The sequence below is a fragment of the Eschrichtius robustus genome, chromosome 17, assembly GCF_028021215.1.
Source record: "Eschrichtius robustus isolate mEscRob2 chromosome 17, mEscRob2.pri, whole genome shotgun sequence".
In the NCBI taxonomy this organism is placed as follows: domain Eukaryota; kingdom Metazoa; phylum Chordata; class Mammalia; order Artiodactyla; family Eschrichtiidae; genus Eschrichtius; species Eschrichtius robustus.
This window is the reverse complement of record NC_090840.1, coordinates 14,396,416-14,409,408: the sequence shown is the minus strand read 5'-3', so window position 1 is coordinate 14,409,408 and position 12,993 is coordinate 14,396,416. Positions and strand designations below refer to the sequence as shown.

The 12,993-nt window shown below is 37.7% G+C and overlaps 1 protein-coding gene across 1 annotated transcript in view; it reads right to left on the bottom strand.

Annotated features, from left to right (window-relative positions):
• C17H8orf34 (chromosome 17 C8orf34 homolog) overlaps positions 1–12,993 on the bottom strand; it is a 357,552-nt gene that overhangs the window by 95,501 nt on the left and 249,058 nt on the right. Inside the window, 1 exon segment of the mRNA XM_068525761.1 lies at positions 2,610–2,695. Within this exon segment, the coding sequence (XP_068381862.1) occupies positions 2,610–2,695 (86 nt within the window).

Genomic DNA, 12,993 nt, shown 5'->3' with positions numbered 1-12,993 from the left:
GAATTAAGATCCCACATGCCACGCGGTGCCACCAAACATTAAAAAACAAAAAAAAGAACCAGATCTTATTAAAAAAAACCAAAAAGCAATTAGGGATTGAAAAACAGAAAACACTGCTGTGGGCTGGACTTCAGGGAGACTTGACATCATCTTAGCACATAGGATCCGAACAGGCAGAGGGAATGAGAAAGAACTTACTATGAGTTGGAGAAAAATGGCTTAAGTAAAGGTACACATGCAAGAGTACCAGTGAGGAGAAGCCAGGATGACTCCAAAAGCTAACGGAGTGTCAACAAATGGCCAGCCTGGGGCCCCTAAATTGCTAATGACACACGGCTCACCTTTTACTGGCAGCGTTAAAGGTTCGTCCTGAGAGTGTTTCATCTCATCAGTACTATGAGAGATTTGAGTATATAGAAACTATTACCTTTATTTAGTATTGTGCTACACTGGCATTGGTTTATGTTCCCACAACACTTTATTTTTTAACTTTTATATATAATGTTTTTAATATTTGATATATAAAAAAGTACATATAAAATATACATGTATAATAAAATATATATATAGTATATTTAAGTTACAAAGCACAATGATAAAATAAACACCCCAAACCCACCACCTAACCTAAGAATTAAAACATTTCCAATAACCTTCATATACCTGTGAGCTCCTTCCTAATCCCTTCTCCTTGCTTCCCCTACCCCGTGAGAATAACCACCATTTCGAGTCTTTCATTCCCTTTTTTCAATATAATTGTATCACTTAATGTATGTTTTCCTAAAGAATATACTATTTAGATTTGCTAGTTTTGAGCTTTAAAAAAATGACATTCTATGACTTGCTTTTGTTCAATCAACATTATGCTTTTTTTATAGACATTTTATTTTATTGAGATACATATTTTTACAACTTTTTTTTTACAAATATTATGCTTTTAAGACTCATTCAGTTGTGAGCTGCAACCTACTCATACCAGATTGGAAGACCCAACTGCCATTTCAGATCAGTTGCTTGAAATCAGCATTTATATTATGTTATATTTAGATTATGGAAGCCGTCAATCTCTACAAACCAGGGCTTTCTTTTTCAAAGAAACAGTTGTTCACATTTACCAGCACATCACTGATTTCATCCATCCTATGTGTGTAGCTGAAATGCATTCAGATTCCTACAGTGTAACAATTTTATAATCTATCCATTTTAGTGTCCACCAGCATACTAACAAATTTGCTTACATTTCATGGTACACAAGACTTGCTTCTCTAACATATTTATCCAGAAGTGGAGTTTCTGGGCTTTACTCAGATTTTAGGATAATGGAAGACAATTTCCAAAATTGTTTATGCCCCACCTGTGGTGTATGAGTTTCTTTTCGTCTCTATCTTCACCAGCACTTGATTTTGCCAGATTTCTTAATTAATGTCAAATAAAAGGTTGTAAAAGAGCATCTCTCTGTGGTCTTAACTTGCTTTTCCTTGATTACTAAACATTTTTCATATGCTCATTGGCCATTTGTGTTTCCTCTTCCGTGAAATGTCTATTCATATCTGTTGCTTATTTTTCTATTGGTTTGCTGATCCTTTCTTTATTAAATTATAGATGTACTTTATGTATTCTGAATATTAATCTTTGATCAGTGACAAATATATTCAAAGATAGTTTCCTATTTTGTAGCTTGTCAACTCACTTTTTTCTGGCATCTTTTGATGAACAAGAATTCTCAACACTCTACAGTTGAATATTTTTTAATGTTTAGGAATGTTTGCATCTTGTTTAAGATGTCCTTCTCTATCCAGATGTAAGGAAAATGTTTTCCTATGGTTTCTCTTCTAATTATTCCAATTGGATGTACTGACTGCTCCCTGCTAGAACACTGAATGATGAAGCAGTGATATACCTTAGATGTCACTGTAGTGGCATTACATGTACGTATTTATTTATCCTTCAAACATTTTGAAGTGCCCTGGCATGAACTTAATATGCTAAGCCAAGGAGTTTGAATTCTGTCCTATAGAAAATGGGGAAGAAATAGCAGCTTTATTTTTATAAAGATAATGAACCAAAACGGGTGAGACAGTACAAGGAGAATCTATTTACAGAGCTTACACTAGCTAGAGAAAGAGGACAAGGGCATAGACTAAGCAGTCTCAGGGAAAATGAAGATGAGACTGGCTTGGTGACAGTGACATGATTTGAGACCAATTTAATATAGGGCTGAGAGAGAGGAAGGAAAATCCAATTTGATATTGACATTTCTGCCTGGAGGACTGAAGGGATCCATGATGTGCGAATGTGAGTAGGCAATGTAAGTTCCAAAACCAAGTTGGAATTAGTGACAAACTTTGGGAGTAGCCAACGTAGAGCTGACCTGTTTGTACCTTAAACAGGCGCAGGCATTAAGAGGCTGCTCCTCAGGACCCACGCTTCTTGCTTCATTTTCTCCTCTGCCCTTAACCTCCTGACACACAGCCTGCAGAAGTGGTGGATGTAGGATTGGCAGCTACGGTGATTTGGCACAGGGGAAGATGTTTGGTTTAGTTTTCTTTTGTAAAAAATCTTTAAGTGCCGCTAAAACTACAATGTATATTGTTGGATTTGAAACTTACCCAAAGAATCTGGGATTATTTCATCTGGAGACTGAAGTATTTGCGAGGTCTCTTCTGCCCTTTCCACCAGGTTGTCTCCTTGAAGCCTAAATGATTAACAGTGGTCATTGAAACTCTAATAAGGTTGAATTGTGAATTGTGAACTACATACTACTGAGGACATGACTATGAACTTCTAAACTCTAAATTCAGACATGCTTCTTCCAAGCAGAAATACAGCCTTACCGAAACCTTTGCAATACAGTGTTTTTGCTTTTCTAACCTTTAAGGAAAAGTCTTTCTTCTTTTCTCCTGTATACATGGGAAGATTAGTCTAGATAGAATCTGCTTTTCTTCTTAGCCTCACTGAGGAAGGTTTATAAACAAATGTTTTCACGGAAACTACAATGGGGAAGTGAGTGGAAGAAAAGCAAGCATCCAACACAGTGTGCTTGCCTGACTTCTGGGTCCAGGGGCATCAGAGGGTTCCCATGGCCGCACAGAGGTTTATCAAATACAATTCTCCAAATCAACCAAACCTGCGCTTAAAGGCCTGCAGGTCAAGATTCATCTCGACAGGGGATGTGAAGATTCTCGATACGTGTGGCTGCCCAGGGTTCTCATAGACCCTGGGTCTTCTTCAGGAGAGGCAGATTACATGGGAACTTTTAGGACAATAGATTTCTGAGCTTCTATATCCTCACCTCTAGAGAGACACTAGTCTGGGTTTACATTATACTGTGAAACCACTTTATCAAAGGAGGTAGAGCTCATCAATAAATGTTGAAACTCTGACCTAAGAGCAGCAGAATAAGCTCTGCTAATGCTGGAGGACAGTATATCAAATAATCCAGAGACTGGAAATTTCTACCAGTGCCCTTACTTTTTTCTTGCATTTAACTCCCATGAGGTGAGTGCTCTCATGGGAGTATTAATAAAAACATGATATATGCCATTAATATTTTCAAAAACACAAACTCAAATACAATTCATAACTGTACCAGGCTCAATAGTCAAAATTTTCAACTATTTTATATCTTTGCTTTTATATGCTACAGCGGAATCCAATAACGTATATGCATGACTCTCTCTTTACCTTTTGTATAATTATAAATATTGTACATTATATTTTTATTCCTACAATATTAAATATTGTACATTTCTGTATATATTATACATTTATACTTACATATTACCTTCTATACACAAACCATATTTACTGTATTATACAAGCTAATTAAATAATTCTCAAGAGTAGCTTGCTGATAGTCATATAAAACTCTTGGGTCAAAAATCTTACACTTTTAGTTAAGTTTTAAATTTTTACTCTAAAAAAACAGCATCACTTTTAAGAGACTGATTTAGCTACATACTTCCCAAATCTGCCCAACTATTTCTTTTTATTTTGTTTACTTCTAATAATTGGGAAATATTCTTTTTTCATCAAAATTATCAAAGAAAGAAAGTATGTAGGTACACAAGATATTGAAACATGTAAGTAAAAATTACCATTAAAAATTAACAATGAGCTCCAACACGTTTGAGTATTTAACATTAGGTTAAAAACCTAAACAGAAAATAAGTCTCCAACAAAGGCAGAATGAAACGAGAAATCAAAAGTAAGCTGTAATGTTTTTTTTTTTTTTTCTCATTGCAAGCTTCAATAAAAAGAAATACTTACTTAGTATTTATCAATATGCTCAATAATAACCCAAATGTTGTGGAGATGTAAAGAAATTGCTACTGCCCTTGATTTCACAGAGTTCTCAATTTAGCTGAGTTGAAAAGACAAATGGCCATGAAAACAACCAACAAATTGGGTGGCCCTGAAGCTGGTTCATCTTTGTCCAAACAGTGCCCTCCAGATACCTTAAGAGTTGAATTCACCGTGACTTGGCACCAACTCCATTGCGGAATGCTTCTCAGCCCTGCTATCCTTGAGCACTCTGCCAATGTTTCCCAAGCTGTAATCCACATAGCACTACTTTTGTAAGAGGTTAGTAGGTACTATGCAAACAACAGTTGTGTGGGCAAGTCTGGGAAATACGGTCTTAATAAAAGTTAAATCTTTTTTTTTTTTTTTTTTACACCACAAGAGTTATACTCATACTCTCAAACATTTTCACTTTGCTTTCTAAAACTCCCCTTCCATATTAAACACTCTTCTATATTCTCAGCCGCTAAACAAAATGTGTCTTGCTCTTCCTTGTCATAACTGAAGCCTGTTTCTCGTCTAAGAATATGACATCCCTTTTTCCTCTAAGAATATTATAGCACTTCCTCTCCAAAGGAGGCTATCTAAGCCCTCAACCTCAGCTAACACAGGATTATAAATATTAACCTGTTCTCTTTCTGCCTGTGAAGACTTTGATCAGGTTCAGTATTTTCTTCTTCAACTCAAGTGTCACTATTATCGTGAATGATCTTTGTGTTCATGTGTATCTACCTGCTAATTTCAAAGTCCCTCAATCTCAAATCTGGAGAACTTCCCTACTATTTCACCTTCCCTAACCCAAGGGCAGATAACTCAATTGCTCTGCCAGAAATCTTTAAATCCAATATCCTGTTCTCTGACAACAAACTCGCCTCCTGCAGGCTCTTTCACAAACTCACTTTCTCTTTAACCAAACATAGATCTTCATTTTCCCTTGGTTTTCTCCCGGTTTCATACCTCTCCTGATTTCCTTCCTGCCCTCCTCAGCTGGGACTTACTGCCCCCTCAATTCCCATGCACCCATGTCCTTTAAGTCATTACTGCCAACCAGACCCTAACCCTGTATTAACTCATCATTTTCATTCACATGTGCAGCTGAAAACTACTGGTGAAAATCATGACACTCTAGGACTGATGAGTATAAATCAATAGTCTCCAACTTTAAACTTTGGCTTCTTGGTTGTTTTTCTTTCTTCCATTCCTTTCAAAGTCTTTTCAAAAATATCACCTCTCTTCTGTGTCATCCAGAAAAATTATCTAATCAGGAATAAGGACCTCCTACTCCCCCTCACACAGCACCAACAGAATTATCTTCACCCTGACCTGTATTCACCACCTTTCCAGTTCACAGAGGATGAGAGACCCTCTCCCCGACTAAGGCTTAGACCATTCATCAGGCTGGTGATTTGGGTCCCATCATCTCATCTGCCTCTTGGACCTAATTTCTTTTACTCACCACCACTCATTCTGTTTATCTCTACTGCTCATTTCCCACAGCATAGAAACAAGTTCACTTCTCTTGCAGCCTTAAAAAAACAAACAAAACAAATGCCTCCCATAATTATCTAAAACATCTACCTGTTGCTTTTTCTAGCCCATTCTTCTTTGAGACAAACTCCCTAAACATTCTAAAAATCCCTCAATGCCTTTTTAAAAAATTGAAGTATAACATAAAATATCCTATTAGTTTCAGGTGTGCATCATAGTGATTTGATATATGTATACATTCTGAAATGGTCACCAGAAGAAGTTTAGTTACCATCTGTCACCATGCAAAGTTATTACAATATTATTGACCATATTCCTTATGCTGTACTTTACATCCCCATGACTTACTTATTTTATAACTGGAAGTTGGTGTCTCTTAATCTCTTTCACCTATTTCGGCTGCCCCTCACCCCGCTCCCCTCTAGCAACCACCAGTTTGATCTCTGTATCTATGAGTCTGTTTCTGTTTTGTTTTATTTGTTCCTTTGCTTTGTGTTTTAGATTTCACATATGGACACTTGGGTTGTTTCCATATCTTGGCTATTGTAAATAATGCTGCAATGAACATATGGGTGCATATAGCTTTTTGAGTTAGTGTTTTTGTTTTTGTTTTGTTTTCAGATAAATACTCAGAAGTGGAATTACTGGATCATATGGTAGTTCTATTTTTAATTTTTTGAGGAACCTCCATACTGTTTTCCATGGTAGCTACACCAACTTAATTCCTACCAACAGTGCATGAGGATTCCCTTTTCTTCACATCCTTGCAAACACTTGTTATTTTTTGTCTTTCTGATAATAGCCGTTCTGACAGGTGTGAGGTAAAGTCTCATTGTGGTTTTGATTTGCATTTTCCTGATAATTAGTGATGTTGGGCATCTTTTCACGCACGTGTTGGCCATCTACATGCCTTCTTTGAAAAAAAAAAGTCTATTCAGGTCCTCTGCCCATTTTTAAAATCCGGTTGTTTGTTTTTTTGATTTTGAGTTGTACAAGCTCTTTATATGTTTGATACTAACTCTCCACCAATGCCTTTACTTGCACAGTTTTAATTCACCCATCAACTTATTTTATTTTATTTATTTTTTACATCTTTATTGGAGTATAACTGCTTTACAATGTTGTGTTAGTTTCTGCTTTATAACAAAGTGAATCAGCTATACATATACATATATCCCCATATCTCCTCCCTCTTGCATCTCCCTCCCACCCTCCCTATCCCACCCCTCTAGGTGGTCACAAAGCACCGAGCTGATCTCCCTGTGCTATGCGGCTGCTTCCCACTAGCTATCTGTTTTACATTTGGTAGTGTATATATGTCCATGCCACTCTCTCACTTCATCCCAGCTTACCCTTCCCCCACCCCATGTCCTCAAGTCCATTCTCTACGTCTGCATTTTTATTCCTGTCCTGCCCCTAGGTTCTTCAGAACCTTTTTTTTTTCTAGATTCCATACATATGTGTTAGCATACGGTATTTGTTTTACTCTTTCTGACTTACTTCACTCTGTATGACAGTCTCTAGGTCCATCCACCTCACTACAAATAACTCAATTTCGTTTCTTTTTATGGCTTTTTATTTTCTTTTAATATCCCATAGTATATATGTGTCACATCTTCCTTATCCATTCATTTGTCGATGGACACTTAGGTTGCTTCCATGTCCTGGCTATTGTAAATAGAGCTGCAATGAACATTGTGGTACATGACTCTTTTTGAATTATGGTTTTCTCAGGGTATATGTCCAGTAGTGGGATTGCTGGGTCGTATGGTAGTTCTATTTTTAGTTTTTTAAGGAACCTCCATACTATTCTCCATAGTGGCTGTATCAATTTACATTCCCACCAACAGTGCAAGAGGGTTCCCTTTTCTCCACACCCTCTCCAGCATTTATTGTTTGTAGATTTTTTGATGATGGCCATTCTGACCGGTGTGAGTTGATACCTCACTGTGGTTTTGATGTGCATTTCTCTAATGATTAGTGATGTTGAGCATCCTTTCATGTGTTTGTTGGCAATCTGTATATCTTCTTTGGAAAAATGTCTATTTAGGTCTTCTGCCCATTTTTGGATTGGGTTTTTTTTTTTTTTTTTTTTGGTATTGAGCTGCATGAGCTGCTTGTAAATTTTGGAGATTAATCCTTTGTCAGTTGCTTCATTTGCAAATATTTTCTCCCATTCTGAGGGTTGTCTTTTCATCTTGTTTATGGTTTCCTTTGCTGTGCAAAAGCTTTGAAGTTTCATTAGGTCCCATTTGTTTATTTTTGTTTTTATTTCCATTTCTCTAGGAGGTGGGTCAAAAAGGATCTTGCTGTGATTTATGTCATAGAGTGTTCTGCCTATGTTTTCCTCTAATAGTTTTATAGTGTCTGGCCTTACATTTAGATCTTTAATCCATTTTGAGTTTATTTTTGTGTATGGTGTTAGGGAGTGTTCTAATTTCATTCCCTCAACTTATTTTAATTTGCTTTGCGCTGCTACCATTCTGAGATGACTGGTTATACTAAGACTATCTGACCTTCTAGTTGCCACATACAGTGAAAACCTTCTGATATTGTTTTTATTTTACTTTCAGCTGTACTTTGTATGAACACTCTTTTCCCACTCTGCACCATCTCCCTGAGTCAGCTCATCCACTCTTATGGTTTTAACTACATTTACGGTGAGTTTTTTCAAATCTTGAGTTCTCAGCTCAAGATTGGTGTACCCAGATTCTTGCAGGACATTTTAATTGGATTAACTATAAGCATCTCAAAGGGAACTTGTCCAAAGCAAACTCATCTTCATCATACCCTGCTTCATATTACACATGGCTAATCAATCCCAGCCTCGTTAATTATACTTCCTAAAGAGATTTCCTGAATCTATCACTTCTTCTTTATACTACTACTATAATTGTGCTGCTCATCTTGACTTGCTTGGATTATTAGTTTCCTTGATGATATTCATACAGAGAAAGTTGTCCTTCAAAAATCCATTTTTTCCATATGGCTACCAGAAAGTTCAAAATAAATCCTCATGCTTTATTATTCTCATGCTTTAAATATTTTAGTGCAAGAGATTTTAACATGAGTATGCTTAGGCATGCCCACAGGCAGGTTTCAGGGCACTCACTGTAATTCACAATAAATGGAATAAAAATTTTTGGTGGATTGCTCTTTTTTGGACAGGGAGACAGTGACTTCAACCAGATTCTCAAAATAATCCTTGACTCAAAGGAGTTTAACAGCTGCCATTTTTACTGGTTTCTCATCACCTGCAAAATGAGTTATGGTTTCCTTACCAAGTCATTCAAGTCTCTCTGTTGCACAACCCCTACCCGTGTCTGCAACTTCACCTTCTTGGATATTTCACCATGGAATTTATACTCCATAAACTCCAAACTGCTTTTACTTCTGTGCAGATATTTTATTAAGCCTCTGTGCCATTATGTAATTATCTCTGGCAGAATTTACGTTCCCCTCTTTTACTACTTGGCTTAATCCTAGGTTTTAATTACAGAGTCTCCTTTTTTCAGAAGCTTTCCTTCCTGAAGTCTTAGCACCTATGCAAATCTTTACCATAGCTCTTTACCATATTTAATTGCTTGTTTTCATGTCTATCAACACACACCAAGTGTCTTAAAGATAAGAATTTTATTTTTCATATTTTTATGTCCCTAAAGCCCAGCTTAGGTTGAGCTTGGTACACTGTAAGCTCTAAAAGAGATTTCTTAAGGTATTTTTTAGTGAGTAGCTCACCTTGGAGGTAAGGAAAGGAAGAGCAGACCCAGCCTATGTGTAAGGAATTTTCTACAGAATACTTCAGTGTATTTAAAATTACATTCTCTTGAAAAGGGGTGAAAATTATCCTACATATATCTAGGGTTATAAATGAGATGCTAAAGGTTGCACCTGCACAAAGCTGGTTGCCACAGCTAGAAGCATGTGTCAAAATAGTTGCCAATTAAAGTTGGGGTATTTGAAGTGAGGTGCAAGCAGAGGTGACAAAGATGGCAGATGAGTTTGGGTTTCAAATAAACGAATCAGATTTCATTTAATACTGACCAGTGAGACCTGGCTAGAGGGAATGCTGTTATAAATGTTAGTAAATTATACCTCCAGGTTTGTGAGTCAACCGTCACCTTCCATTGACTCAGTCTCAATAGTGAATAAGCCAATGAAAGATAGTATCCTCAGAGACTATTGTAGTGCCTATCACAGCCTATCATAGTAGCAGGCACATGTATGTGATCAATAGACATTTGTTAAGTAAATGCTGCTGTAAAGTCCCTACATCTTACAAAATAGCCTTAAGGAAGATGGACCAGTAAAGAGAAAAGAGGTCGAAGCTCATTCAGGAGTTTTGTGGCCATAACAGTGGTTCAAATTTTGCTTGCTTGGTAATGTTTTGAGATCCAGCTGGTTCCAATGTCTCGCTCTGTAAGAAGACGCAAGGAAACCAAAACCAGAGCTAAGTAGCAGCCCAGCCCTAGTCCAAAATGGTCGGTAAAACATCCCCACCAGCCATACGCATTTTGAGAAGGGAGTTTTGAATAGTGTAAGCAGTGGGAGGATAGAGAAAGTTATGAGCGCTACTTCTTTTCTATACTTTAAAAAAAAAAAAAATCCAAGACTTTCAATAAGAAAACATTTTTCTTTTTTAAAAACCTCTGGTATTGTCAGTTCAGTTGAACCACATGATGTGATGAGAAAAGACTCAAATAAGTGCATTCTTAACTTTCCACATTGGCCTGGAAGACATTCAGATTCACGAGCAGCCATCTTTCTGTTTTTATGTTATCACACTATATATGACATATTTTAACCTTCCCTGAACACTTTTTGGAAGAAAATAGTATCTAACTAAAGAGTAGACACTCATCAAATGTTTTATTTGAAACAAATTGAATACTTTATGGCATGCATGAAATTAAATGCCAAGTTAACATTTCTAACTTATCTAGTTCAGAGGAAATGATGAATAAAATCTGGATTAATTCAAGAAACGTTAATGGAGTAGGTGGTACTTGCACTGAGCTTTGAAAAGGCTAAAGTTTGATTAGATGAAGAAAAAGAGGAAGGATGTTCCAAGGAAAGAGCAGTGAAATAATAGACTACATTTACCTTGGAAAAAGAAGCCTCCCTGGGGGAAAAAGGTAAAAAAAGAAAAGAAGAAAGAGAGAGAGAGAGAGAAAAGGAACACCAAGTGTAACAAAAAACTGACTAAGAGCTTCAGTGAAAGTAGTGTATTGAAAGCCACAAACACATCTAGATTATAAGATGTATTCAGATGGGAGCTTGCAAACTAAACAAGAAATAGACTTAATGTAGCAGGAAACTTGGAAAGTTTTAAATTATTGCCTAATACAACAAAAGCTGCACTAAGAAAATAATATTCATTGAGGCATTTTGTAAGGCCATTTGGGAAGCTCTCGCAATAAACCAGAAATGGAAGATCAAAAGCATGGAGTGAGCAGGTCTAGGCAAGTGCCTACAATGCCCCAAGCACTGTTCCAGTTTGGGGGGCTGCAGCTGGGGGCTGTGGACACGATGAACCAAATTCCCATCCTCAATGGAGCTTTCATCCTACTGACCGAAGATGACGAACAAACGAACTAAAATACATAGAATCGGGTGTTAATAAGAAAGCTGGTTAACAATCAAGGATGGAAAGTAGAGCCAGGAAGGAAGAGCCTATATAGGAAGACTCTGGAGAAGGGGTAATATGCAATTTTACATAGTGCGTCCAGGGAAAGCTTCATCAGTGGGCAATATTTGAGCCAAAACTTGAAGCAATGAGAGACTAAGCAAATAGATGCCTGAGAAAGAGCATTACAAGGAGAGGGAACAGCAACTTGAAGCCAATGACTGGCGTGGAGTGAAGGAGGGGTACATAGCAGGATATGCTGTCTGAGAGGAAGCTGAGGCTAGATCAGGTAGGACATTCTACAGTGTTGGGGAGGAAGAAATTTCCCTCCACCCTTCCAGGTTCTTTTGGCTGGTCTAAGAATTAAGCTGACAGGAGACTTCTGTTTCTTAAAAATAACCTGCCTAGCTTAATCCTCACGCCAAAGAGACATCTTTTGGGGTGGGAAATTTTGCTCCCCTACAACATCATCTAGAAATTCGATGCTAAAATATGTAATCTTCTTCCCCATGAAAATGGGAAGCCAGTGGGGGGGGGGGGCGGGGTTTGAAGCAGAGGAGGGACATGATCAGACTTTGCTTTAAGAAGGATCACTCTGCCTGCTGTGTTGAGAATTGACTGTGGGCGGCAAGTGTGGCTGCAGGGAGATTCCTTAGGAGGTTATCCCACCAACTTTGCTGAGCGGTGAGCATGGCTTGCCCAAGGGTGGCAGTGGTGGAGGTGATAAGAAGGGGACTGATTCTGGGTAAATTCTGCAGCTGGAGCCCGCAGTCTATCTGATATGTGAGACTTGGAGGTTGTGAGAGAAAAAGAGGAATAAACAATGTCACCATTTTTCTGTCCTAGGCAACTGAAATGATCATGCTGCCATTTGCTGAGGTAAGGAAAACTGAGGGAAAAGCAAGTTTGGTGGGGATAAGTGGACTTTAGCTGGGGACGTGGTATGTTTCAAGTGCATCTTAGACGTGCTGGTGGGGAGGTGCAGAGAGGCATTTGGATATCTGTGGGGAGATGCTGAAGAGAGTGAGCTGTGCACTAGGCTTGGCCTCTCTGGGCTCTAAGATCTCTACAGAGAACTTCAGCATATGATATACTACTACTTAATTGAGCTATTCTGAAGGACGGGTAATTCTGTTTCACTGGAAAATAAATAGTATATCGTGATAAGTGCCGATTAGACCAGGGGAACCACAATAAATAGTTTAGGTTTTAAGGAATTTTGAACCGTCTTCTTCAAAGGGTTAGAAAATTAACTTATCCTTCCCCTCCAAAGTCTTTTAATTCACAAATCCTCTTCGAAATGTTAATTTTCCATTTTAGGATTCCAGTACGTTTCTCCAGAATTACTTTTTGATGGAAATTCTAGCAACTTATTCTCACTTACTCATTTTTTTAAATAAATTTATTTATTTTATTATATTATTTATTTTTGGCCACATTGGGTCTTCGTTGCTGTGTGTGGGTTTTTTCTAGTTGTGGCGAGCAGGGGCTACTCTTCGTTGTGGTGGGCCGGCTTCTAATTGTGGTGGCTTCTCTTGTAGTGGAGCACAGGCTCTAGGCACATGGGCTTCAGTAGT